Consider the following 24249-nt stretch of genomic DNA (forward strand, 5'->3'; position numbering starts at 1 on the left):
TCAATAAGTTAAGTGCATTGTTAACCCCCGTGGGCAGGCCGTGCAATACCCACTCTTTATCACGTTATGAACAATCGTGCGTGTTTCATTGTCCAAACGTTAGATTACATATAAATATGAATTTATCGAAATGTATAAATCATCAGATTTCAGTTTGACTTAACTAGAATCGTGTTATACAAACAGGACTATGTTAAACAAAAAAAGTATGATCTAAATACACATAAAAACTCGATGACCAATCTACAATGGAATATTCAACAAGATGATGATGATGATGATGATGATGATGATGATGATGATGATGATGATGATGATGATGATGATGATGATGATGATGATGATGATGATGATGATGATGATGATGATGATGATGATGATGATGATGATGATGATGATGGTGATGATGATGATGATGATGATGATGATGATGATGATGATGATGATGATGATGATGATGATGATGATGATGATGATGATGATGATGATGATGATGATGATGATGATGATGATGATGATAAGTGTGCTCCTTTAAGTCGACATTTCCCTTCTTTTTTTCTCTATCCCTTCATAATGGGCCCCAGGATGTTTTTCACCAATTGCGCGTTCACGTTGAGCTTTTAGAACTTTAACGTCATCAAATAAATAAGTGTTTTGCATTTTATGGAAACACTTGTCACAAGTACACGCTCGTAGGTCTACCCCCAGAGGTGGATGGTGAAGTTCCTTCGCGCGGATACGGTACGCTACGTACATTCACACTTGCGGCATCACTTTAGTCCGTATTTACATACTCACCAAATATTAAAAACAAAAAAAAAACAAGGAAAACGAAATTTCAAACAAACATGTTCGCGATAAACTTGAAAGAAAGAGTCTGTTATTGTCGTTGAGTTTCTATCTCACTTTGACGAAGAAAGGAAATCGTTATTGAAAAAGTAAAACTTGATTCCTTCTCTTTTAACGAAGATATTGATAACCGGTAAAATCAAGAAGAAATCGAAGTGTGTTTTCGAGGTATAATGTTGACGCGTCATATTCGTTAGCCTAAATTATTTCTATAATTTATTTTTTTTACTTTCATCTTCAGTAATTGTTGGCATGAACTTTTACCCTTTCTATAACGAGACGGAGAACTGTTACCGTCGGAAACAAAAACAAATAATACTACTTGGAGATATAGTTGCATTTATAGAAAGAAGCGGGAAAAAATCAATCAGCCATAATCAAAAATATTGTAAGGCAAACATTACCAGACGATTGGAAATAGTATAATTATAGATATCAGGAATGGCGTTTATCAGTTTGGCGCTAAAATTGCTAAACATTTACAAAAAGTACGCCCTTCTGTAGCTTCAGACATTTTACTTTACCCCCTCCCCCCCCCCACCAGAATTCTTAAGAGGAGTGGTTTTCACTCAAGAGTGACGTCATGACAACCAATACCTAAAACTACCGAGTCTTTTACTATGTGGGAGTTGTTAAATTCCTAAGAATTGACTTTCTCTGGAGTTGACCGAATTTAGTCTGCGGCGAGTGTTATCGTTGTTGCCACTCTCGTTGAGAGAAATCTCCTTCATAGAAATCAGCATTCAATCATTGTACTTCAATCATCAAGTTTTTATAAACCCCTCTTTCCCTTCTCTCGTTTTCACGCCACAACAATATGTCCGATTTGTCAGAGCTAATTACATTGTCTTTTTACTCTTTTTTTCTCGTTTGTTTTTTCTTCCAGTATCCGCAAATCTACATACGATCGACTTGTCCTACTAAATTCAGATGGTTATAAACTCGGTGACGTCATGAGAGAATCCCTCTCCGTTGATCTCATCAGTCCAGTCCTATTTGAGCCGCATTACACCGCTCTTAACAGACGTTTAGAGACTATACTGAGATACATGGATACCTGTTTCGCGAAAGCCGATAATAAGACGGACGTTCTCAAAGCTGAACCAGTGTTCAATGGTTACAGAGAGCGTGTGTCCATTGATGACCCAGCAGACGACTCAGACTTGGATGACGACGATGCCGATTTTTGACCTTCCCTTTAGAAGCCTTAATATATGTTATATATATTTATATATATATATGTAATATAAATATAAATATATATACATATGGACCCTTTCTTTGTTATCGTAGGAAGATTTAACTTAACAAACGTACATTCCAGAATATTTCAATTATTAATCTCACCGAAGCATGCTATAGATAAAGGTTTAGGTTTTAGTACTAGACTCATTGATGTAAACAGTGGGTCAACTGCACCTGACTGCCAGACCCTATCTGTAAGTTCAAGGAATTAATTTTTTTTTTAAGGTAACAAAAACCTCTTTTTTTTCTACTTCTTCTGTTTTTTGGTCGGTCGTCGTATAAGAAATGAGGGATACCCACAGTTTATAACAACAAACATTTGTTTGTGACAATAATGAACCGTTTCTTTCTTTCTCTCTCCCTCCATTACTTTCTTCATTTAGCATTTCATGCTCAGAAGTTGCTGATATAGTTGTTGCGTAGGATTTATTCTGCTTAAGGTTTCATACTTAAACCTATTCAATATTAGTACCGTGATACTGGTAGTAGTATTTTTCAGTTGATACCTGTTCTTTGTATATAATAGAATCTATTCGGAGGGCAGAGTCATAGGTAGGGAGCACGATGTGATATCATTTTCGTAAATTGTGACGAGAGCAGCCGCCATCGCACGTCGTAAACCTTACACATCCACTCCCATGCAGATAATGAGGTGATGTTTTTAAAGCTGCGTCAGATGGTTTTTAAAAGTTATGTCGCTTTCGGAAGGCTGGTATGTTGTTAAGGTAGATGTAACAAAATTACACGCTCCTAGTATTTAAAAAGTCAAAATGTTGGAACAGATTTTTAAATATTAGGTAAACTAACTTTCAGAATATCTGATGCACCTTTTGGCGTTCTATACCAATGATGCCAATAGTCGTTCCCCGGCCACGGATCTATTCCAAGTCAGTATTGGCATTTACAAGTAAGTAACCACAACCGAAAACTGAAAGTCTGCGGGTGAGTGGTTCAATTTGGTACACTTCTCACTGTTACTATGTACTTTGCTGAGATGACATGTTTGCTTTACTGTATCAGGGAAAACCCCTTAGTAAGGTGATCACATGTTAACCTTCAAATTGGGAAGAACCCTAACCCTAATCACTCACACCACAGGGGGATATAAACCTGTATTATTTATAGGTATTTAATTTGGACCTATTTGTACAAATAACTATAATGAATTATAGTATTAAACAAATTCACAAAAATGTCAAACTTTGATGAATAATTGCCCGATTACGTCACTCATTTCGTTAAGTAATTATCCTAAGAGACCAATTTGGAGAAACAAAGCGTGAGGTAGAAGACATAATAGGAATCGTGCACAAATGAATGGTACAGGGTATATATGTGAGAAAATTAAAGAGTATTAAATTGTGAATGAAATGCCACCACTTCTTCTGTTGTCGAATAGTTTCCAAATGAAACGTCCTAATCTGCTGTCATTCCATGAGTCTATATGTTTTCTTGTAAACTTAGAAAGAAAGAAAAAATCATTTCCGTACAGTTTTTCGTTGTTTTCATTCTTTGCTATATCAATGTTGTATTCTTTATAAGTCATATCTGTGCCTTTCATTAAAACAGGGGAACGTTGGAGGGTTTATACACAATCTTCATTTTTTTTTCTGGTTTCTTTTTTTTATTATGATTATTTTTATTACAATTTTTTGAGAATTCATGATAGTTTGACAACAAATGGTTGATCTTAATTTCTCTGTCAATGTTTGTCGGCTATACTAGAATCCCTTTGCCGTGTATTTAGGTAACTATGATGGTTTGCGTCATAGTTCCCGTCATAGGGCAAAACTCCACAACTCGTGTAGTAAATGACTACATCAATCTTTGTTTAGGGTACAACTCATATTCTCTCGATTCTTGTTGTTGTTTTGGTTTCTTGTTTGTTTGGGGGGCTTTGCATTATTTTGATATTTCCATTCAGGGACGATATCAAGAGATAATTATCATACGCAATTTTGAATCATTTCTGTTTTAATAATTCTTAATAATAGGATCACTTTATGATTGTTTACAAGCTGTCCGATACAAAGGTGTGATAATAACCATAGGTGTTGGTATTTACAAGATATTATACAGGCCGCCCCTTTTTACGAATGCAAAAACAAAGTTCGTTTGCAGCCCTATTGGGATGGGTGGGAATTTTTATAAAGCAATGTTAAACTCAAATCGCCTTTTTTCAGTCGTTTGACCTCATGATGAAATGATTCTTTTGTTTCTGTTGGTTCATATTGTTTGTTTTTTAATAGTTTCTTTGTTTGCACTATTTCTTAATTGGATTGGCAACATATTTTTTTTATTTCGCACTTAGTAGATGTTAAGCAAAATTCGGTGGTTTTAAATCAGTCAGCCTTTGTATTGTCAAGAAAACAGCTCGGGTGCTGCTGAGCTGGAATACATAATTATTATCTTTTTTTTCTTTTTTCTTTTAATAATTAAAAATCATTAAATAACATGAAAAGTATTATATCGCAATGTTAGGATTTCCTGTGTGCAATTTGATGACGTCAGTTTTATAAGATGCTATGATGAAGTAGGAGATAGTTTATCAATTAATCGATTAATTTGATTTGAGTATGGTATGTCTTTCCCCAATTGATTAATGATTGATAATAATGTTTCGAAATAAAAACGAAATTCTTCAAAGAACCCTTAACCGCTTTTCGCACTTATTTTTGGAGTTGGAGTAGGGGGGGGGGGGGGGGTTGCTGTCGTTAAATTTCAAAAGATCGCAATGAGAACAGATTCTCAGGAAGCTAAGTTTGAGTGTCTGGATGTCTTGGCCTCTTTACTCGAATAAGTTATCTACTGACACGAAATGAATTGCTATGATAACAATTTTGGTTTTAAGGGAGTTTCAGGCCTTAAAATATCGTCTAGGTTACGAAATTGATCTTACAGTTCAAAGGAAAATTTGGTAATGATTCCACAGGCCGCAAGACTTATGGATCTAAATTCTTTGTTATTTTGAAATATATATTACCGCAAGTAAATTGCCCAATGAAAACGTATTTCATTTCATAGTTTTCCTTGCGGTCATACAGTGAAATCCATTCGATCAGTTGAGTTTTGGTTTGGACATGGAGGTAAAACCTTTACCTTTTACCTCCATGGTTTGGAAGACCTCACAGGCAGAATATAAAGTTCGCACACGGACCGCACTTTGTCCATTTGTGGTCTAGGTCACTGGTATTCAAACTCTTCCACTTTCACCCAGCAGCGAATGCTGTGGCTTGGGATATGGGCCCACGTGAAGGAGGTATATATCCTTACATTGCAGACATTTTGATATGTTTAAGGGTGCTAAATATCAAAATAGTATGTTGCAACTTGCAACTGTTTGTAATTAATATATACTCATATCGACAGTTATTATTCTCCCGAATTTGTGCCGACACTCCAAATTATTTTGTTCACCCTTAAAATGGGCCGAAACTGCCCCTCCCTCTCCAATTTGTACCAACTATATAGTCAGAGACGTCGAAAGAGGTGTCTATAGCTAGTACTTTTAACATCTCACATAGTCTAACGGCCCTCCATGTTTTTTTCGATCCCCAAAATTGACCCCGCCCGGGGGTTTTATACACCACTGACCACTTTCCCTCTCGTCCGGTAGCAGAAATGAAATCAGCCAGTCTTGACTGCTAGCCGGGATACAGACATCTGGACCATTACTCTAGTGGAATTATTCCAGGAACTACGTATCGACTGCCTACAGTCTGGGGGGGGGGGGGGGCGTTTTATCAACGCCCAAAGAAAAGAGCCCGAAAAACAAACCGCTCCATACCCTTGTGCTATTTGGAAAAGAAACGTATGTGCAGCCGAATCTGTAAAATATCAACAAGTATGATTGGAGGAAGTGGCAGTCTTCAAGGCGGGAAAGGATAGGTGGGGAGGAGGACGAGGCGCAGGTAACAAATTTACTCGATAACCTGATGAAAATCTATTATCGTGACATGGAATGATGAAACACGTCTTTAACCGGACCTTGGCATCCCTATAGATTCCTTAGTTAACTCGTTGTCATCGTCCAAAGGAAAGAGGAACGAACTAAGCCTTTTAAGCATTTAACAGAGAGCACTTACATTTTGGATATTGTTAGTTGATGTGGGTATTCTTGTGCAATGGTCCCTGCCCCCCCCCCCTATTTTTTTTTTTACTTAGGTAGGCCCATACCTCTCCCCAGTGATTGGTTTAATGTAGCACTCGTGTTGACAGTGGTGTTGCTTCTTATTCCTTCAAAATCGTTCCGATATTGGTCCTCACTGGTTTGAAGAGGGTCCATTTGGAAGAGGAACAACTGAATGGAATTTGGAGATGGGATTTGTTGCGGGTTGTTGATAGGATTTGTTGCGGGTGGTTGATAGGATTCGTGTCTGTCTTAAGGCATGGCCAACCTATCCGACAATTTAAAGTTATATTCGGGATTAAAAATAATCATATGTCTTTCAATATTAGTAAAAGTTGGTATATTCAATCACAACACCATGCCTCGCATATTAATGAAAGGTTAGGAAGGAAGTTCGTCTATAGTTGGCCATTTAGAGTAACATTTTGTGACTTCTTCTCTGACTTATTCACTTGGACGATGATACAGTAATTACTTCCGACTGTTATAAATATCTCCACGAAGCAAGAAGAGAGGAAAATGAGAGGGACACAAAAACAAAACTGAAGATAAAATCAGGTCGCATTGTAATTCGTTCTTTATTGAAATCAATAAATAGGCTTTTAATTTTCTTAGAAAAAAACAAAACAAAAAACGTCCTTTTTGGTCATATTTACATCAGCCATATACATCAACACACGGGAAAATTTAAAAGCACGGATGCGTGTGCATGCGTCTAACGTCAAGGCATATACAGACATCAAATAAAAAGATTCGTACATAAATGATATCCTTCAAATCAAAACAAACATGAGGATGTTCAAAAAGGGGAAGATTGGATCATCTCAGTGTTATCGATTTTCGTCAAGAAGTGGAACGGAATGTTTACCTAATCGAAGGGTAATGTAAGGGAGAAGCTCATTGTATGTTTTCCATTCTTATCATTATTATTTTTTTATCATTGGATTGTTCTTATTCTCTCTAATTTGTCGATATAGTTATGTACCTTGGATAACCAAAACTAATTTTTACTGCAATGGACCCTTTGCCAACTTCAACATTTTGAAGACTCTTGCCCGAGTGCAGGCATCATTTCAACAATAACAAAACATGAGGTTCCTTGGACCCTGTGTAGTGCTTTTGCAGTAATGGTATATCTAGTGGATTTGTAACACAAAACGAACAACATTGAACTGGAAAAGCATGCAGATTGGTTCCACATATCTTGCTAATACAGTGCTAGTACTGCAATTAAAGTGTAAGCAATCAACCAGCCATATCACATGAAAGCCATATAATGACAGTAAACGCCTCTCGCAGACACTGTTGAATGACTAAGAGGGGAGAATCCCTAACGATCAAATCTAGTCATGGAGGTTTCATGTTACAAATCAATGTTTGTAGGTTTTAACATTCATCTCATCTTGAGAAACCCTGACATAGACTTTCCCATGCCCCCCCCCACCGAACTCCCCTTACTGAAACCCTCCCACTGAGTACTACTGCAGTGAAATTACTTTCCTACTTGGACACAAGTGTATATAAGAACACATCAATGACCTTTTTTACCCCAAAACATATATATATAGTATAGGAAGTAGTGAGATGGAGTAATGATGCCTGTCTGACCAAAACTTGGCATCCTTAATCTCTAACATCTAGAGGTAGCTGGCAAACTCAAGGCGACTCCTAACATCGGCCTTACATTGTTTTACGAATGGAATCACAATTTTGGTAATTTCCTTTCAAAGTGAAAATTTGTACACGTCTCACGGAAGTATCATTTCTAAATATGGTGTGTCCTTACATTCTGGTTACGATTATATGAGGAAATCCATGACAGCTGCTCCTTCATGACAAGGGTCATCATCCATAGTTGTAAAACAACAGTTGAAAACAAAGATACATAAATGGGTGCTATAAAGTAATTGGCTATTACGAACTTCATAAATGATTAGGAAAACACTGTACGCCCTGATCAAATAAACATAATAGTTATTTCTTTATCAATACATTGTTTTGTATTGACAAATTACCATGGAAAGTCCCTCCCCCCCCCCCCCCACCCTCAATATATTGAGAACAAGTACGACATATTAATAAGAATGGAAAAAGAATGCATATGTTAAGCAATGATGACATCTAGCTATATATAATCACATAAACATATTGATTCAAGGCAAAATGTATGTATTTAAAACCATATATATCTGTACGGTACTCGTGAACTCAATTGACCGTTGAGTTTTGCAGAGGTAATTCATATTGATAAGGTGAAAATATCGAAGATATATAAATTTGTCTTTTTTCTTATGAAAATAATGATTTCTACAAATTAATGTATTCATAGGCCTATATACAATGAATATTCATTAGGACGGTACCATTAACCGTCCAGAGAGGTAGGAAAACTTGGTTCGATATTTTTTTTTTAAATAAAACGTACAACTAACACTTTCATAAGACTAATAAACCATAATATAACAATTTTTTGAAATAATGCTAAGTAGTAGACTAACTCTCTTATGATGATGTGACCTGTGATGTCTCTGTTTATCACTTGTAAAATGTTCTAAATGAAGCAAGGCTTCCTGTGCTTTGAGTAATCCAAAGCGAGTTTTCATCTATGTGTATAAAATCGTCTATGAAGCTTTTATATTTTATAAACCATAGGTTCGAACAATTTTACCAGAATTCAAACGTTACTTATCAAAACTCAAGTTCAATTTGGACCACTTTGCCGAAGAAACAATGAAAATGGCTTTTGTTATTGTTGTTTTGCCTTACCTGACACACATTTAGCTAAGCATTTTACACATTTCACGATGATGAGTAAACAGATCTTTTCATAAATTATGTTGTTATTAACTTCACCAATAAAATTTGCATTTGATAGTGAATAAATTCGACACTATGTTATCGGACCCCAAAAGACTTTCATTTTCTCAGCGACTGGTAAAGTCAATCGATGATATCAAATACACAAATGTATACTAAACTCATCTTTGTTGTCTCCTAATACGCTAAACAAAACAACTTTTGTGAGCAGTTTTCAAACTTTACTCGTGGTTTTTATGTCCACAGTTATACTGAAACATTTCCTTATAACATTTAGTCCTGTTCGATATCTGGAATAATTTGGAGGGTCATGCACAACAACCTCATCCGAAATATGCACCGTTGGAGGCAATACTAAAGACTTTTAATATTTCGTTTGTTTCTACATCAATCGACCCTTTCAAACTTTTTCAATGTTATAATCAAATTCAGAGTTATTGATGATTTGGGGTTTTTATTTATTTATTTATTTATTTATTTATTTATTTTCTATTTCAGTTGAATATGTAAAGTCGAACCATACATTAGCTGCTTTTCAAACGGTTCCGCGAACCTGAACTCAGTTCTGATGAAAAGATTAGGTAGCCGTAGAAAAGGCTTAAGTTATTTATTAATATATTATTATTATTACTATGATCATAACCATAATTATTATTATTGTTATTATAAGTTATAACTTAATCATTATCATAGAAATGTACAATCAAAGTATGATCTGTTTAAGATTTAAAAAAAGAGTATATGGAAATATACGATAAGATTTGACAATTTTCCTCCGAGAAATAGAAAGGTAACAGTAAAATGTACGTGTATGGACGTACAGACAAAGTGATGGTTTCTCATTCCCATTTCATACAAATAAATACACAATTCTGTACCGCATAGAGGTCTAACGAGTAAAAATGAATACAATTTCTCATCTTTCTGGAGGTCCAAGTACAACAATATATTGCACCATCTCCATCTTTTAACATCTTACTCTTATATTAAACAAATATTAAAGGGATATTTCGGTGGCTAAGATCGTTTTGCTTCCCAATTCATTTTTTTTTAAATGCTGGAAATGATCTGCATCTCTGCAGTGTTATAACACCTCGTCTTCGTAGCATTTTCCTTTGCCAAAGATTGAAGGATATAGTTATAGTAGGAAAGAAAAGGCTTTTAATGAACACCTTACCAAGATGACATAAGACACCCACCCACTGTTACTAAATAGAATACAGTGTTACATTAACCGCCACCGGAATACCCCTTTAATGAGAGAAGTTCGACTTACAGACTTGACATGGAAACGTTTAATAGAAATGGAGACATTATGTTCTATAGTAAAAAGACATATCATCTCACTATATCCATCTTTTTAATATAGGAATCACAAAGATGAAAGAACCCAAGGTCAAACATAAACATAGTTTATACAGCTGCACGTTGGTAAGTTGTACTCAATACGACCGTAACCAAAACAATATTATTACGAAACTTGGCGCGGGTCCCCCCCCCCCTCTCTCTCCCCTTCTTTAACATGCGCAATTTCACATTCAATTCAGCTGCAGAAAACGGACAATTTGCCGATTACAATCTATTAAACTTATAAGACTAAGGTTTCAAATTTATATGGCAATTAATGTCTTTCGGATTTATTTTTCTTGGGGGGGGAGGGTGATTTTGCTTTCTGTTATTAATGTTACCTGACGTTTCTATTATTGGTTGATATTTTGGCTGTGGATATTGTCTTGATGTATCGCATAACGTGTTGTTTTATGCACCAATCTTTATATTTGATTTCATACTGTATGTACCCTAACCTCGTTTATTTCTTTTGACTGAAAACCTTTCTATATTCCTATTGCGTATATATATAGTTAATCAAAGAAGGTATATCCTTAGCTGGGGAAGTTAGCGTGTATATATTATTTTAGAAAAAAAAATTGTTGCACTTTTCGTTGGAAAAAAAAGCTGCTTTTATTTCATATTTTGCACACCATTAATATAGCCTATGCTGGTTAATTGTTATATATATTTTTTTCAAACGACCTCTTACTTTTGCTGCAATGGTGTATTTTATGGATTTATGTTAGAAACACACCAACCATTTGTTTGTTAGAAAACACAAAACACTGATAAGACTACTGTTTTTAGCAACTTAACTGATCTATTTTTTGCTCTATTTTTGTTGCTCTATTTTTTTAGCTCTATTTTTTTTTTGGGTGTTTTAAATAACACATTACTATAGCAACACACCAATGCAGTTTTTGTCCTCGTTAGTTTCGAACATATCAACAATAATCTCTGTCGTGAAATGATTTTGTTTTGCCAGCAAAAAAAAGAATAAAAAAACAGATCGCAGGTTTGTTGCCAATTTTTACCCTCTGCAATGTGCAGAATGTCCTATCATGTTAAGCGTAAGGTTGCTACAAAGCGGTTCGCGCTCATCACTTGACGGAATCACACAATACCCAGTAACCAGGGTAAATTGCTGTAGAAGAAAAGTGCACTCATGCTCACGTCGTGAGTTCCTGGGGTCCCGAGCGATTCTCCTCGAGGCATGTCTTTTACGGGTGAGAGAGAGTAAATATTCCAGAGCCTGAAAAGAGGACAGAGGAGATGCAGCTGTATTTTACTTGTTTTTTATGTTTGACCTTTGATTCTCACCGTCCTAAGAACCCCTTCCTATTTTTTTTTTCTTTTTTCTTCTTCTTCTTCTTCTTCTTCTTTTTATCCTTCTTCAAAAAAATTAAAAAAAATTAAAAAAACAGAAAACAAAAAAAATTGTATTTCAGAGACCTGAGTTTACCACCAATTTATGAAAAACCGGTTTATGTTCCAGGGCGACTACGAGGACATTCTGCCGCCTCAAAACTTAATTTGTTGCCAGATTTACACGTAACTATATTGCCAAAGTCGTAATAACAGTAACCCCGCACAATGGTCGGCTCGGAGACATAGAAAGAACAACGGTACCCTTGCTGGCTCCGTTGACGGCGCTCTCTGCTGTTGGAATTTTGGGCTCGCACAACATGGAGTAAGTACTCCAGATCCTGTAGGAGATACAAAAGAATATCCCAAGTGGAACGGATAATATTTTCACGGTTATATATCCACGCGCGCTGCCGGAGAATGTCGGTGTCATATCTCAGAGCGATATTCTGAGATACCGTACACGAACATCGGCGATCGTCGCTTTTTATAGAGGAGGGTATACCGTAAAGACACAGTACAACGATGAATTACTATTACTTCGATAATCGTGTAATAACCGCGTGACGAGATGGTTTATTTCGGTACCATGGAGGGTACAGTAGGACACGGTAGAACGATGAACGACTATTACTTCGACGACCGTGTAATAACCGCGTGCCGAGATGGTTTCTTTCGGTACCATCAGGGGACAGACTAATACAGTAAGGCATGGTACACCGATTGACAACAATCGTTATAATTATGCGTGTTAGAATCAGAATATAGTAAGACTTAAACGAGATTATTATGAGGTTAAGCACACCACGAACACCATACTACAGGGACGTTTAAAGGATGGTTCTCAATGAACATGTTACGGTTACAACAAATAAGCCTGAAGGAACCATCTCGACAATATATACACAATTCAGGTAGGGGACAAGGGGCCCCTGGCCCCTATTCTGATTTTTTATAGGCACTGTCCTAGAAGTTATCAGCGAACTTATATTTGTGCTCAAAAACAAGGTCTGCATAGTGTAAACGTATGGCAGGATTAGTTATTGTATGCACCACTATATCGCCAGTAGTTTTCGGTTTCTATCGGGTGTCTACAAAGCTAACACATAAGACCCACTACAAAGTTAAGACCCCACCAACGCAAACCTAAGACCCTACTGCAATACTAAGACCCCACCTACTGCAATGGTTTGGACTATATTACTTCCAAGTCCTTCTCGTCTCAAAGTGCACACGAATGTGTCATAATGATCAGCTCAATGGAAGCTGTGTGGCAGTTTGACTTATGCAGTTATTAATCCTGAAATTGATATTTTCAAAGAGGTCTACCTATGGTGGATGCGCTAGATACTTTCCCTCACACTAGCTGTTTTGTCAATGGCTACGCTAAAATTTAAATAAGACTTAAAGATAAAGAGGTCATTACAATTTGGTATAGATTTCAGAAGTGATGACAAAAATGACACAATGTCCTTGTGGTGATGCATTATGGGATCATAGGTCATGCAAGCAGAGGGTTAACTGAGGGGAAACCATGGAAACTAATAACTCCTTTGATAATTCTTACATGAATAGAAGGGAGACTTGTACTGATCACAGGATCGTGTAGCAATAAAAAATAATTGTTGGGTGTCTACAAAACAAAGATCTAAGACAAGCAAAACTAAGACCATATCAACTGCAAACCTAAGACCCCACCGAAATCCTGACGAATACGTCACTTTCGTTTCTTACCATTTCGATACACATACACACAACATTCTTTATTTCTTTTCTTGTTGTTGATAAACATTACACATGAGAGATGTTTCTTTTTACTTAGAACGAATCCTATTGGTTGTACATTTAAATGACGTCAGTTAGTGTCGTCCAATAATTTAAGACAAACCCCCACGAAAGTATCGGCAAAGGGACATACCGTACAAAATAAAGACGAGAGAGTGATAGAGACATGGTTACATGGGAATGTCTTGTTTTGTGTTTCATCCAATTCTACGGGAACTTTTCTTCTTTTTTCAACTCTTCTCACTTGTGACAGTAATCTACAATGGTATACCCTCTTTCGGATAGAATGTTAACCGGTGCTAAGGGGTTACATTGATTGAATATTTCAGCTGCCAAATTAGCACGCATCCTCTCTCCTGTATTGTTCTTGGGAGATTACATTCCCAGGTATCTACAGCTACATGGTAACGTGACGCTCACACAGAAAACAGCTCGAATGAAAAACGAAAACGCACCGCAGACGTTTCATTTGGACACTTCGGATACGCGACGAACTCGGTGGGGATTTTAACCATTCCACACATAATATGTACTGTTTGATTCCAATGAGAGGGAGAAGGGCATTCTCTCTATGAGAGTGTACACACTTTTCGATGAGTGATTTCAGATTTCTCCTCCTAGGAGGGAAGTCTACCACAATTTGCTCTTCTAGGGGTTTTGAGCTGCAAAGACGACATACATTCATTCTTTGCAAATAATGATTTTCACTACTTTAGGGAGCATTCAATCCTTGACTCTCTCCAAGGGGGACTTCTCAACTTTTAGATGTATGAGATTGTCCAAAGCTTCCAGAACGTTCCCAAACAAATGTTGCGATGATGATGATGATGATGATGATGATGATGATGATGATGATGATGATGATGATGATGATGATGATGATGATGATGATGATGATGATGATGATGATGATGATGATGATGATGATGATGATGATGATGATGATGATGATGATGCTGATGCTGATGATGATGGATGATGATGATGATAATGATGATGATGATGATTTTGTTTTCTTATTATCTAATTGCATTCCATAAATGCGTAAAGTTGTCTATGGCTTGTTAACTTTTATACCTTCTACCGATGGTCTTTTCTAGCTATCCATAATGTATTTCGTCAAAAATTGTTTATGAGGTAACTATTTCTAGTTATTTTCTTACTTAATTATAGGATTTCTTCAGCAAAACCATCATCTTTAGATTATATCACAAAATGCTCTGTGATGAATAATTACCCCAAAATAGCCAAGAAAAGTCCTGCTTAGCTTGTGAGATGTCGTAGTGTAAACATCGTGCCTGTGGGGTGGGGGAGGGGAGGGGTTATCATTTTATAAATTAGTGACGTAATAAACCCAATATATATATAGTCTCTAGGGCTTGTTACCTTTTCTTCTATTTCTTTTTTCTTTTTCATATTTTCAAGGTAGAATGCCACCATTGTTGACATTTCACCATTTGTCATCATATGATGGGTCATGTTATAGGACCTTCAATATGTATCTCAATTACTGGAAGTAAACATTGTTATAAAAATAAGGTCAAATATAATAAATTGAAGAGCATGTAGCTCGATGATGTCATATTTTAGACTTCACTTTTGTGTGTGAAGGATCTTTAAATCTGTCATATCTCCGAAATGAAATAAAGATTTGTCTCTTCAACATTGACCAATAATAGTTGGGTTTGTGTCGTTATAATTTGTTTAAAATGCATTGCTTACACACTTGGACCTTAAATTACGGTTAACCTCCAAAGTAAACAATCATAGGGATATTTTAATCATTTGGTAGATTTACCCTAACAAGTGTGAATGAACTTCATCCAACTTTTGTCTTTGGAGTAAGCAGGGCTTAAAAAGTGTTCACACTTTGACACTCACTATAAGGCGGACCCACACAGCAAGGGTATAGATGTAATACCATGCACTCGTTGAGTCATCGTTTATTATACATACAAATGCGTCGCACAGACAGACACACAGGGCACACATCCAAACGGTCGCCCACCATCACCAACCCCAGAGATTCATTTTACCGTCGGTAAGGAATCAAAAGAGTGAATTGACGTCCCAAGGCAAATTTATAATATGCAAATCAAACTTTCTATGAAATCACTGCGTTCAAAGCTCTTGACATAATTAATCCTGAAAGTATTTTTATTTTTTTTATTTTCAATTTTTTTTTGTTCAATTTTTTTTTTTTTTTTGGCTTCACCAAAAAGTTTGAGCGGATACTTTTGTAACAGGTGGTTGGAAGAAAGGAAATCTATAATCACGCGATTAAGAAGAATCACATTGCGTGAGACAGCCCTTTTGGGAATTTTGTCATATCAACGACCTTACGAGCAAAGGCGTTACACTATGAAGGGTCAAATAAAACTAAAAAATATGTTTATAAGCAAAGGGACACAAATAATGTATAGGTTTTCATAGCGTATAGACAGGGCGTGGCTAGTTGATCAATGGAAAAATACGCACGCTCTTACCACACGCTATGTTCGTGGTCTATTGAGCCTTTTCGATTGAAGCAATTTTCGTTTTCTTTCGCGTGAAGCAACCGAATAAAAGTACCTTAATGGTTAAATCAAAATATCTCGTGTGAACTCAATTTGGGTAGAAATCAGAGATGTTTAAAGGATGGGAGGTTAAGCACACAATTATTTCTGATATTTCATAGACTGTTAAGAAGAAAAAACACTGCTGTTAATCCAGATTGTATTCCTACAACACTTAACTTTTTGAGAAATCACCCTTTAGACTGTTGAGGTTCAGCCATTAAAGTGACTGGATTGTATAGTCTACTATACGGACCCATTAGGTCGGTTCCTCAGAAGCAACACAAAACTCAATGGAAAAGTATAACACTCTTATGGCCTGAAATGATATTTTTACGATATAATATTAAAAATAACACTCTTATGGCCTGAAAATATTTCTTTACGATATATTATATATAAAATTGTCAAAGTGTCGAATGTCATCCAAGGGTGTTCTGTTGTTAATATGAACTAAACAAAAAACATGTTTTGGTTGAGTTATTAGAATTTATATAAAAAACAATGGATTGGCATTAACATTAATCCTGAGGAATCGACGTCATCAGGAGGCATTCCGCAGAGGTTTAACACATTTTATAAGATAATATCTTGACAACAAGTGATAGCTGTACTAATGTAGAAACACTTCTAACACTCAAGTTTAATTTTTCCTTCTGTTTTTTTGTTCTTAGATTATCACATATATCAGGACTAAAATTTTACCAAAAAGTCATCATTTTAATCAAAGCAGCGACAAAACCGGTTAAAAACACAGGATATTTTGGTTCTAGTTTGCAGTGTGTGTTTCGGTATAGTATACGACTCCGAATTCCAAGGTGACTTTGCAATTTATTGACAAACTACAATTAACTCGGCAACGGAGTATCGAATGTTATTGATTAAATGATTAATTTTTCACTTTATTATATCGTTGTAACAATCAAGTTGCAATGAATTTTTTTATTTTTTATTATTACTATGAATAACACTAATTAAAATTTGAAAATATCAAAATTTGAAAGCCTGTGTACAGGTATTGGTGATTTCTTATAGACCACACTCTATATGGGGAACATCTGATAGTAACATCCATGTATACAGTATTTTCAAATGTTTTGACCAGCTCTGTTAACTCCAAGTGAACAGGACGTATGTTCTTATACCTAATACGGACATGTATACATTAAGTATACCAATTCGATCGATTGTTTTACGTTTGTGGCATAATGGTGTGTTATTGGAGACAACTTTCACCAAGCTTCAACACTGCTGACTTCTTTCATATATGCGGGAAAGCACAAATATGAAAATTATCTGAGCGACGAAATGTTTCAATTTTAAGTAGAAAAGGTAGTAATTATAAACCACAGAGTAACTTTCCAGTTGACGAGGAAAATATTGCAAGGAGTCTTTCTTTGAACACTGGTGATCTCATATTTGGTTGTACTTGATAAAAGTTGGGTAAAAGTTGCTGACAATTGGCGACCAACTCATTGAAAAACAAAAAATTCTCAGCGCGGTAAAAGGCATGGCGGTAGTCAAATAATTCAATGAGAATAAGACGTATGCATAAGTATTCTCATATACGTTTATATCTCTATGGCATGAGTAACTTAATGTGACACGATCATTTTATACCGTACTTTATGGAAACGAAACTTAAAATTGGACCTTACAATTGGACCTTGTAAGTGTCTCGATCCTTTCGTGTATCATTAAAAATTATTGTTCTACTATACTGTATTTTTGTACTCATTTTGTTTGTTCTTGTAAAGCGCATTGAGACCGTCAGTATAAAACGCTATACAAATAAGTATTATTATTATTATTATTATTACTATTATTAAAATTGAAGACTTACGGATTCTGTATGTCAAGAATTGTATCATGAAACACCCTGATAAATATATATTTTTTGTTTCATATGGTAAACATTCGCCATAAGTTATAATAAAAACGCACAGGCCATAGCGACCCAATCGTAGAACGGCAAGATCTCAATTTGTAGGGAATGTTGCCATAAAAAAAGGCGGGAAAATCCATCTACAAATTATAATATGGAAAGGCGGTAAACGAAGAACAGCAATAGGAACAAATGCCATTTTGATATATTGTAGATCGTTCAAAAAAAAAAAACACTGCTAGCAATCTAGCTTGTATCATACTATTTTGAGTTTTTGAGATCCTGTGAATTAACATTTAAAGGCTTCTCCATCAAAGTGGCTGGGCTACTTAGTCTAGCAAAAGACCACGTTTGTTTTGTTGTTTGTATGACGTTTTCTTTAAACACCTATGACATATCAAGTCTATAACACTCTGCCTTCTGCCGTCTTTGCCTTTACAGGTAAAAAATTCTTTATTGACATCTCATACATATTATTATTAGCATATGACCTGCATTCTGGAATTTACTTGAGGCTTCTATTTATGTAACAGTTATGTTCAGCTGATAAATTTTTATATTAACTATTTCCAATCGAAATGTCTCAGCTGAATTAATGTTTAAACAGATTGACTTTTCATGTAGGGGGGGGGGGGGCACATGATTTTATGTAATAATGAGTTGAAATGACTGCCAGTGACATAAACAGTTTTTTTAAAACAGTTTTTTTGTTTTCTTGCAGGAGGGAGGGAAGGGGAACATGTTGGGGCAGAAAAAGTTTGGGGTAGTGTGGAGGTGTTCGTGTGTTTGAAAATGTAGCCTATTTCATTTCTCTAAGCTAGCGTATGTTGTAAAACTTGTTCGCAGTTCAAAACGATGAAACCCGTAAATATGTTATTCTCTCAAATGAGGAGGGGCAAGGCGCGTTAGTGGGTGACTTGGTCACAAATCCCTAATCCTCCCCACCCTCCCTTTCTACACTTATTAAATTATTAATGTTCACTCTGTAACATGAAAGGGATAGTCTGGTGGCTGCAATTGAAATGTTTGCGAACGAAATATTCCTAGACATTTCTTTATCTTTATGTCAAACCCACCCACCCACCTACCCACCCACCCATAGCCTTAGCATGGCGATGTAACGTATTAGTCAAATTGAGTGGTAAAAGCAGAGAGAGTAATGTGATAATTTTCAACAAAAACATCGCATTTTGATATCAGAGAATATTGACACATTCCCAGGATAAATCAACACAAAAGATATTAAAAGGACCTAGTAAAAGCTTTAAACAACATGAAATGTGATGACATCACACAGTATACCTACTGTGATGTCATCAACCTCCTAGAGTAATTGAAGGTTTAGCCAATCGAAAGACAGATTGCATTCATGAACCTTATCTCGAGTTAGGGGCAAGATATACTGACATGGGGTTTCAACTAACAGTGTGGAATTTTCTTCTATTTTTTTTCCATTTTCTATTCTCTCTAATTATGTTAGTATTGCATTGCCTGCCACCGGAATATCCCTTTGACGTGAATAAGTAAATAATAATAATTATTGCAAGTATACTAATAGACATACACACCTCAATAGACGTGGCTGTATCATTGATCTCATCTAGGATCTCTTTACGTCTGGCATTTTCCGATTTTTCAGGTTTGTCGCCCTCTAATAACATTCCCAAGACGTCCGATTCAATGTTTCTCTCTTTGGTGATGACCACTGCCTGTGATTGGATTGGAAGGAGCACAGCGATAATGATGGGTAAAACTGCTAAGCAACAGATGAAGACCCGTTTTACACAAGATATGGAAGCCATACTGATGATCGATGATTGATGTATTTGTTGGTTGTAATTTGAGGTTATACTGTTTTTCTTCTCTCTTTTCTCTTCTTGTTTCTTTTATCTTCCTTTAACTTTCTGTTCAATCTGCTGTAGTTTATCTGTTGATTATTCTGCCGAAGTCTCTACGAAACAAAGTAAAGATGATATCATTAATATAATTATATCGTTACATATTATCATTTATCATCGGAAGCGTTAATATCCAAACCAGTAGAAAGATAAATACATCGGAGTATCGTCGAGGGACAATTTTGTACTTTTCTGAAGAAATCATCCGCTTCACATTATCCTCCACCGTGTCCCACTCATCTCCCTCCTTGTTGCGGTAATACTATTACGTTAAATAGCGCCATCATTTAGGTTATTGCTCCACACGGCGGAGGAGCGGGTGACAGAGCCTACCGTAGAGATAGATTGAGAGATATGTACAGCGCGATAGAAAGGCGCCGCAGATTAATGGCATGTGATCAAATCATGACAAGTCATGACGTCATCAAGAGATTACTAGGAAAATCAGACGTTTGCTATAACTTTTTAGAAGGGTTTAACTATTTTCACAATGACTGACGAAAACAAGGAGGGTCACTGTTTCTTTCATTTCAAGTTATTGAAAAGTAAAAAAAAAATACAACCATGAACACATGTGGGCATTCCATGGAGTTGCAGGTCTCATGCCAAAGTTTGGGTATATAGGCACAAATAAACATTAATTTAGGCCATGTAGTCACTAGGTACAGTATTTCCTCATGGTACGATATATACTTTCAGCTATTTTATCGCTTGGCATTTACATAGGAGGAACATATTATTTTTACTAAATTAACATTTCTAGCAATTTTGTTAATAATAAAACTTAGTTTACTGGAAAATCCTGGAATTGGAACTTAAAATAAGTTAACCACACGTCTAAGGTTTATTTTGGAACGTGCACATGTTGTTTTTCCTCGTTTGATCATTACCTCCTTTGACCACGTGACCTTTGGTTTTTTGCATTAATTAATTGGAAGGTAAGGTTGCATTAATTAAATTGAAGGTAGCCTACATGTGTTTGAAGCTTTCCGCCATATTGTTACATGTGTAATGGCCAAAATACTGTTTTGGGGATTATTTGAAATTTGACCTATGACGTCATTAGTCAAACGGGCACTATAACCCATCCCCATACACATACTACCCACCAAGTTGAAATCCATCGGCCTTGGGGTCAATGTGTTAGTGAAAACGAATTTTTTCGCACAAATTTGAGCATGTTTGCATTTTCGCAAGTGTATAAAGGCCTAAATACTGTTTTTCTATATATATATATATATATATATATATATATATATATATATATATATATATATATATATATATATATATATATATATATATATATATATATATAAATAAATATTTGAATTTTTACATCTGATCTTTGACACTATGACGTCATAAGTCACGGATGCACTACATCCAATACCAAGTCAATCGTCCTTACGGTTTAGGAGGATTTCATGACACATTTTGCCGTGGGGTTATTGTGCCCAGTATACTAAGTGAATAGATGAGAATTACATTCGTTACGTTGAATTATTACACTGTTGTTGTTTTCTTCGATTTAAGAACAACAGCAAAACTCCTGTAGTGCTTATACTTGTTAGTTACAATTTTCTTTCACGCTTGTAGACTGAGCAGTATTCAGTACTGGCCAAAACCCTCCCCTCCTCCCCCCCCTTCACCACCCCGTATACACACACAGATATAAAACTAAATTTTCTGCTGAATTAAAATTAAAATTTTGTTTAAAAAATCTTCAGTGTCTGGGCTTAATTTGTATTCATCAGTGTCAGAGCCTTTATTAGGAACCATTGAATTTCTATGCAATTTAAGTATACGTTGAAATTTGGACTTAATTCTGTTAACCTGTAAATCAATGATGTTTTATTAAAGTAATTCAATACCATTATATAACAAAATAACATCAACTGCAAAAATATTACGTTATGAATATTAATATCAACGATAGCATTGATTATGACATAAATTAGACACTGATAAAGAAAAAATCAAACTAATATGTAAGTATTTAACTTTTTCTGTGTTAACTACATACAACACAACACGTTCTTTGTTTATAGTCTTGACGAAGAGGAAATATTTAATATAAATATCAGATATAAACTGATATTTTGTTTACTTTATAGCTTTCACGAAACTATTCGAAAGCATCATAACAACAGAAAATCACAAGCAACGACATTGCATTATTTTGTTTCTGCTAAGCATGCATTGATAATTTTATATATAATAATGCAATCTTGGAAATAAACTATCCAAATTTCTAACTCGGTTTCCTTTGGCGGCAGTAAATAGAAACAAGAATAGCACATCTTATATAAAACATTTACCGAAATTTGATTGCAAAGTTGATCATAACATTTCGTTTTCAGTGTTTTTTTTTTTTTTTACTTCTTTGTTGCTTTACTCGCAAAGATAAATGATAAAAAATATATTGAAAACAATTCATGGAACTCTGAAAAAAAATTGGTCTCCATGCATGGATAGTGATATATTTCTATGCATGTAGTTCTCTTCACATATATCGACAAATTTCTTAATTGATTAAAATCGCAAGATGAACAATAATTAACACTGAATCTTTGCCATTTGGTTTTGGGGTTTGAAAGGCATGCATTTTTTATTTCTTTATTTAACAATCGTGACCTTTAAATTAATTCTATTCCGTTGTGCAAGTCGCGATTGTTATATTTGAATAGTAATATTGTACGTTTTGTCTCTGCGGTTGCACTGTATTGATATTGTTATGTACTATTAAAACTAAAGATAAGAAAATATTAAATTGTTAGGCAATGATTGAGTTGTATTGTAATACTAAAGAACTCACAAAATTATCATGTCTATTTGTATTAATGTCCAATGAGTCAATAACAGAGATGGAAAAAATAAAAAATTATATTTCGAGCTAACAAAATGAACATTAAAATAGCTGTTTATATAAGTGGCATAATTATGAATATTGAACGCAACGTCACCATTTTATTAAATATATACAGTTAAATATAAGAAATCAGTGAAATTTTTCCTATTTAGAACGCTACTAACTCGTTTCTGGCGTAACCGTATTCCACAGTAAGGGTACCCCCTCCCCTACCTTGTCCCCTAATCCTCTCAGTGAAAGTAAAAATCATTAAAAATTACCGAAATGCGGCATTTAATTCAAGGTTTCCAAGTGATACAATATATTGCCAACGTGCTAGATTTGCTTTATTCAACTCTCTATGAGGAATTTCCAAATAGTTGTAACGGCTAGAATCACCTATAGAATAGGCGATATCACGAATCTTGTGTAACAACACACAGCTTGGTTAGAATTATATTTCAACGCCAACTAAAAACAAAACAGATTTCCAAACGCAACGGAAGGACATCGAATTAGAAGAAATTTAAACGTTAAGCTTGACGTAGACCATAATTATATAGTTTAGACGTGATTCACAAAAGCGTAGGCCTATAATTTACACGAAACGAAAACATTACTGCAAAACCATAATTTTTTAAGTGCTCTTTTTTTTCTTTTTTTTTTAAAGACGATCAATAAAAGTACCCGTAATTATTTATAAACACTCTGTCGCACCCGGATCTATGGCGTTGTAACTATACAAACATAATACCAAACAGTCACCTAACCACAGAAGCATACCCAACCTTACTAAGCGTTGAACACCGTCTTACTCGCCGTCATAACAAAATTCCAGCATGCCTCAGTTTTACTACAATGTTTACAAAATAAACGCACGTGTTTCCTTCTTAGTAAACTTACCTCAATTTTCGATTACTGTGACTCAAATCCAGAGTTTTCGACGGGTTGTAAGGCTGTTTTATGAGTCTAAACGATCTTTGAAGTTTGCCAAGTAAGTTTTCAGAAGAAATTACGGGATAAGACAAATTTTTGTTTCTCCCTTCGCTTGAATTATCAGAACATTTCTGAGGTTAGTCGGCGGGAAACGCCGACTATGTTTGTACTATTTCATTGCTACGGTAGCCGAGAGGTTTGGCACAGACCCAGATTTATAAATAAATAAACTGGGAAACCCCAACGATTAGAATATAATCTGTGCCAACATTTTAGGACGGGTCTTTACTTGACGAAAAAGAAACTGATGTTTGACGCGAAGTAAAATAAAACAAATTATACAAATCAATGAAATGTTCTCGTCACTGAACGAGGTATGAATAATTGAATATCACGTGACTCAGTTGCGCAACTCAAGGACCAGTGAACGTTTACGCTATGCTACCTGTGATGTTATACTGTACCGCCGTGACTTCGCCAGTTTGTCATCTGTTGATATCTTCACTCTAAGCTTTTTTCTATAAAAAAAACAATGAAAGAAAAGACAAGAAAAAAAATATTAGAACGAATGAGCTGCATTGGTTGTAACAATCTTCTGTTTT

General features: G+C 35.4%; 2 protein-coding genes across 4 annotated transcripts in view; one reads left to right on the plus strand and one right to left on the minus strand.

Annotated features, from left to right (window-relative positions):
• Positions 1–4209, plus strand: part of LOC139959843 (extracellular serine/threonine protein kinase FAM20C-like) — a 103545-nt gene extending 99336 nt beyond the window's left edge. For both annotated transcript variants that reach the window (XM_071957722.1, XM_071957723.1), the window contains exon 10: positions 1736–4209. In XM_071957722.1, the coding sequence (XP_071813823.1) occupies positions 1736–2039 (304 nt within the window). In that variant the 3' untranslated portion in view covers positions 2040–4209. The remainder of the gene's footprint in view (positions 1–1735) is intronic.
• Positions 4210–6777: 2568 nt separating this feature from the next.
• On the minus strand, positions 6778–23797 carry LOC139960218 (uncharacterized). Of its 2 annotated transcripts, none has more exons than XR_011790429.1 (3): positions 23615–23796; positions 19531–19913; positions 6778–11624 (listed from the first exon to the last, which is right to left on the minus strand). XR_011790429.1 is itself a non-coding variant. In XM_071958409.1 (3 exons), the coding sequence occupies exons 2-3, from the start codon at positions 19762–19764 to the stop codon at positions 11857–11859; spliced, it is 456 nt and encodes a 151-aa protein (XP_071814510.1). In that variant the 5' UTR covers positions 19765–19913; positions 23615–23797; the 3' UTR covers positions 6778–11856. The 2 variants fall into 2 exon arrangements, 1 of the variants encoding a protein (XP_071814510.1); XM_071958409.1 differs by having other exon boundaries at positions 6778–12078; positions 23615–23797.
• Positions 23798–24249: the final 452 nt, after the last annotated feature.

This window comes from Apostichopus japonicus, chromosome 19 (genome assembly GCF_037975245.1).
Source record: "Apostichopus japonicus isolate 1M-3 chromosome 19, ASM3797524v1, whole genome shotgun sequence".
NCBI classification, from domain to species: Eukaryota; Metazoa; Echinodermata; class Holothuroidea; order Aspidochirotida; family Stichopodidae; genus Apostichopus; species Apostichopus japonicus.

Excerpts from the sequence above, each read along its gene's own strand:
- LOC139960218 (XM_071958409.1), bottom strand. The coding sequence starts at position 19,764 with ATGGCTTCCATATCTTGTGTAAAACGGGTCTTCATCTGTTGCTTAGCA. Across the intron at positions 12,079-19,530 it reads ATACAGCCACGTCTATTGAG|GATCTGGAGTACTTACTCCA; the intron begins GTGTGTATGTCT and ends TATCTCCTACAG.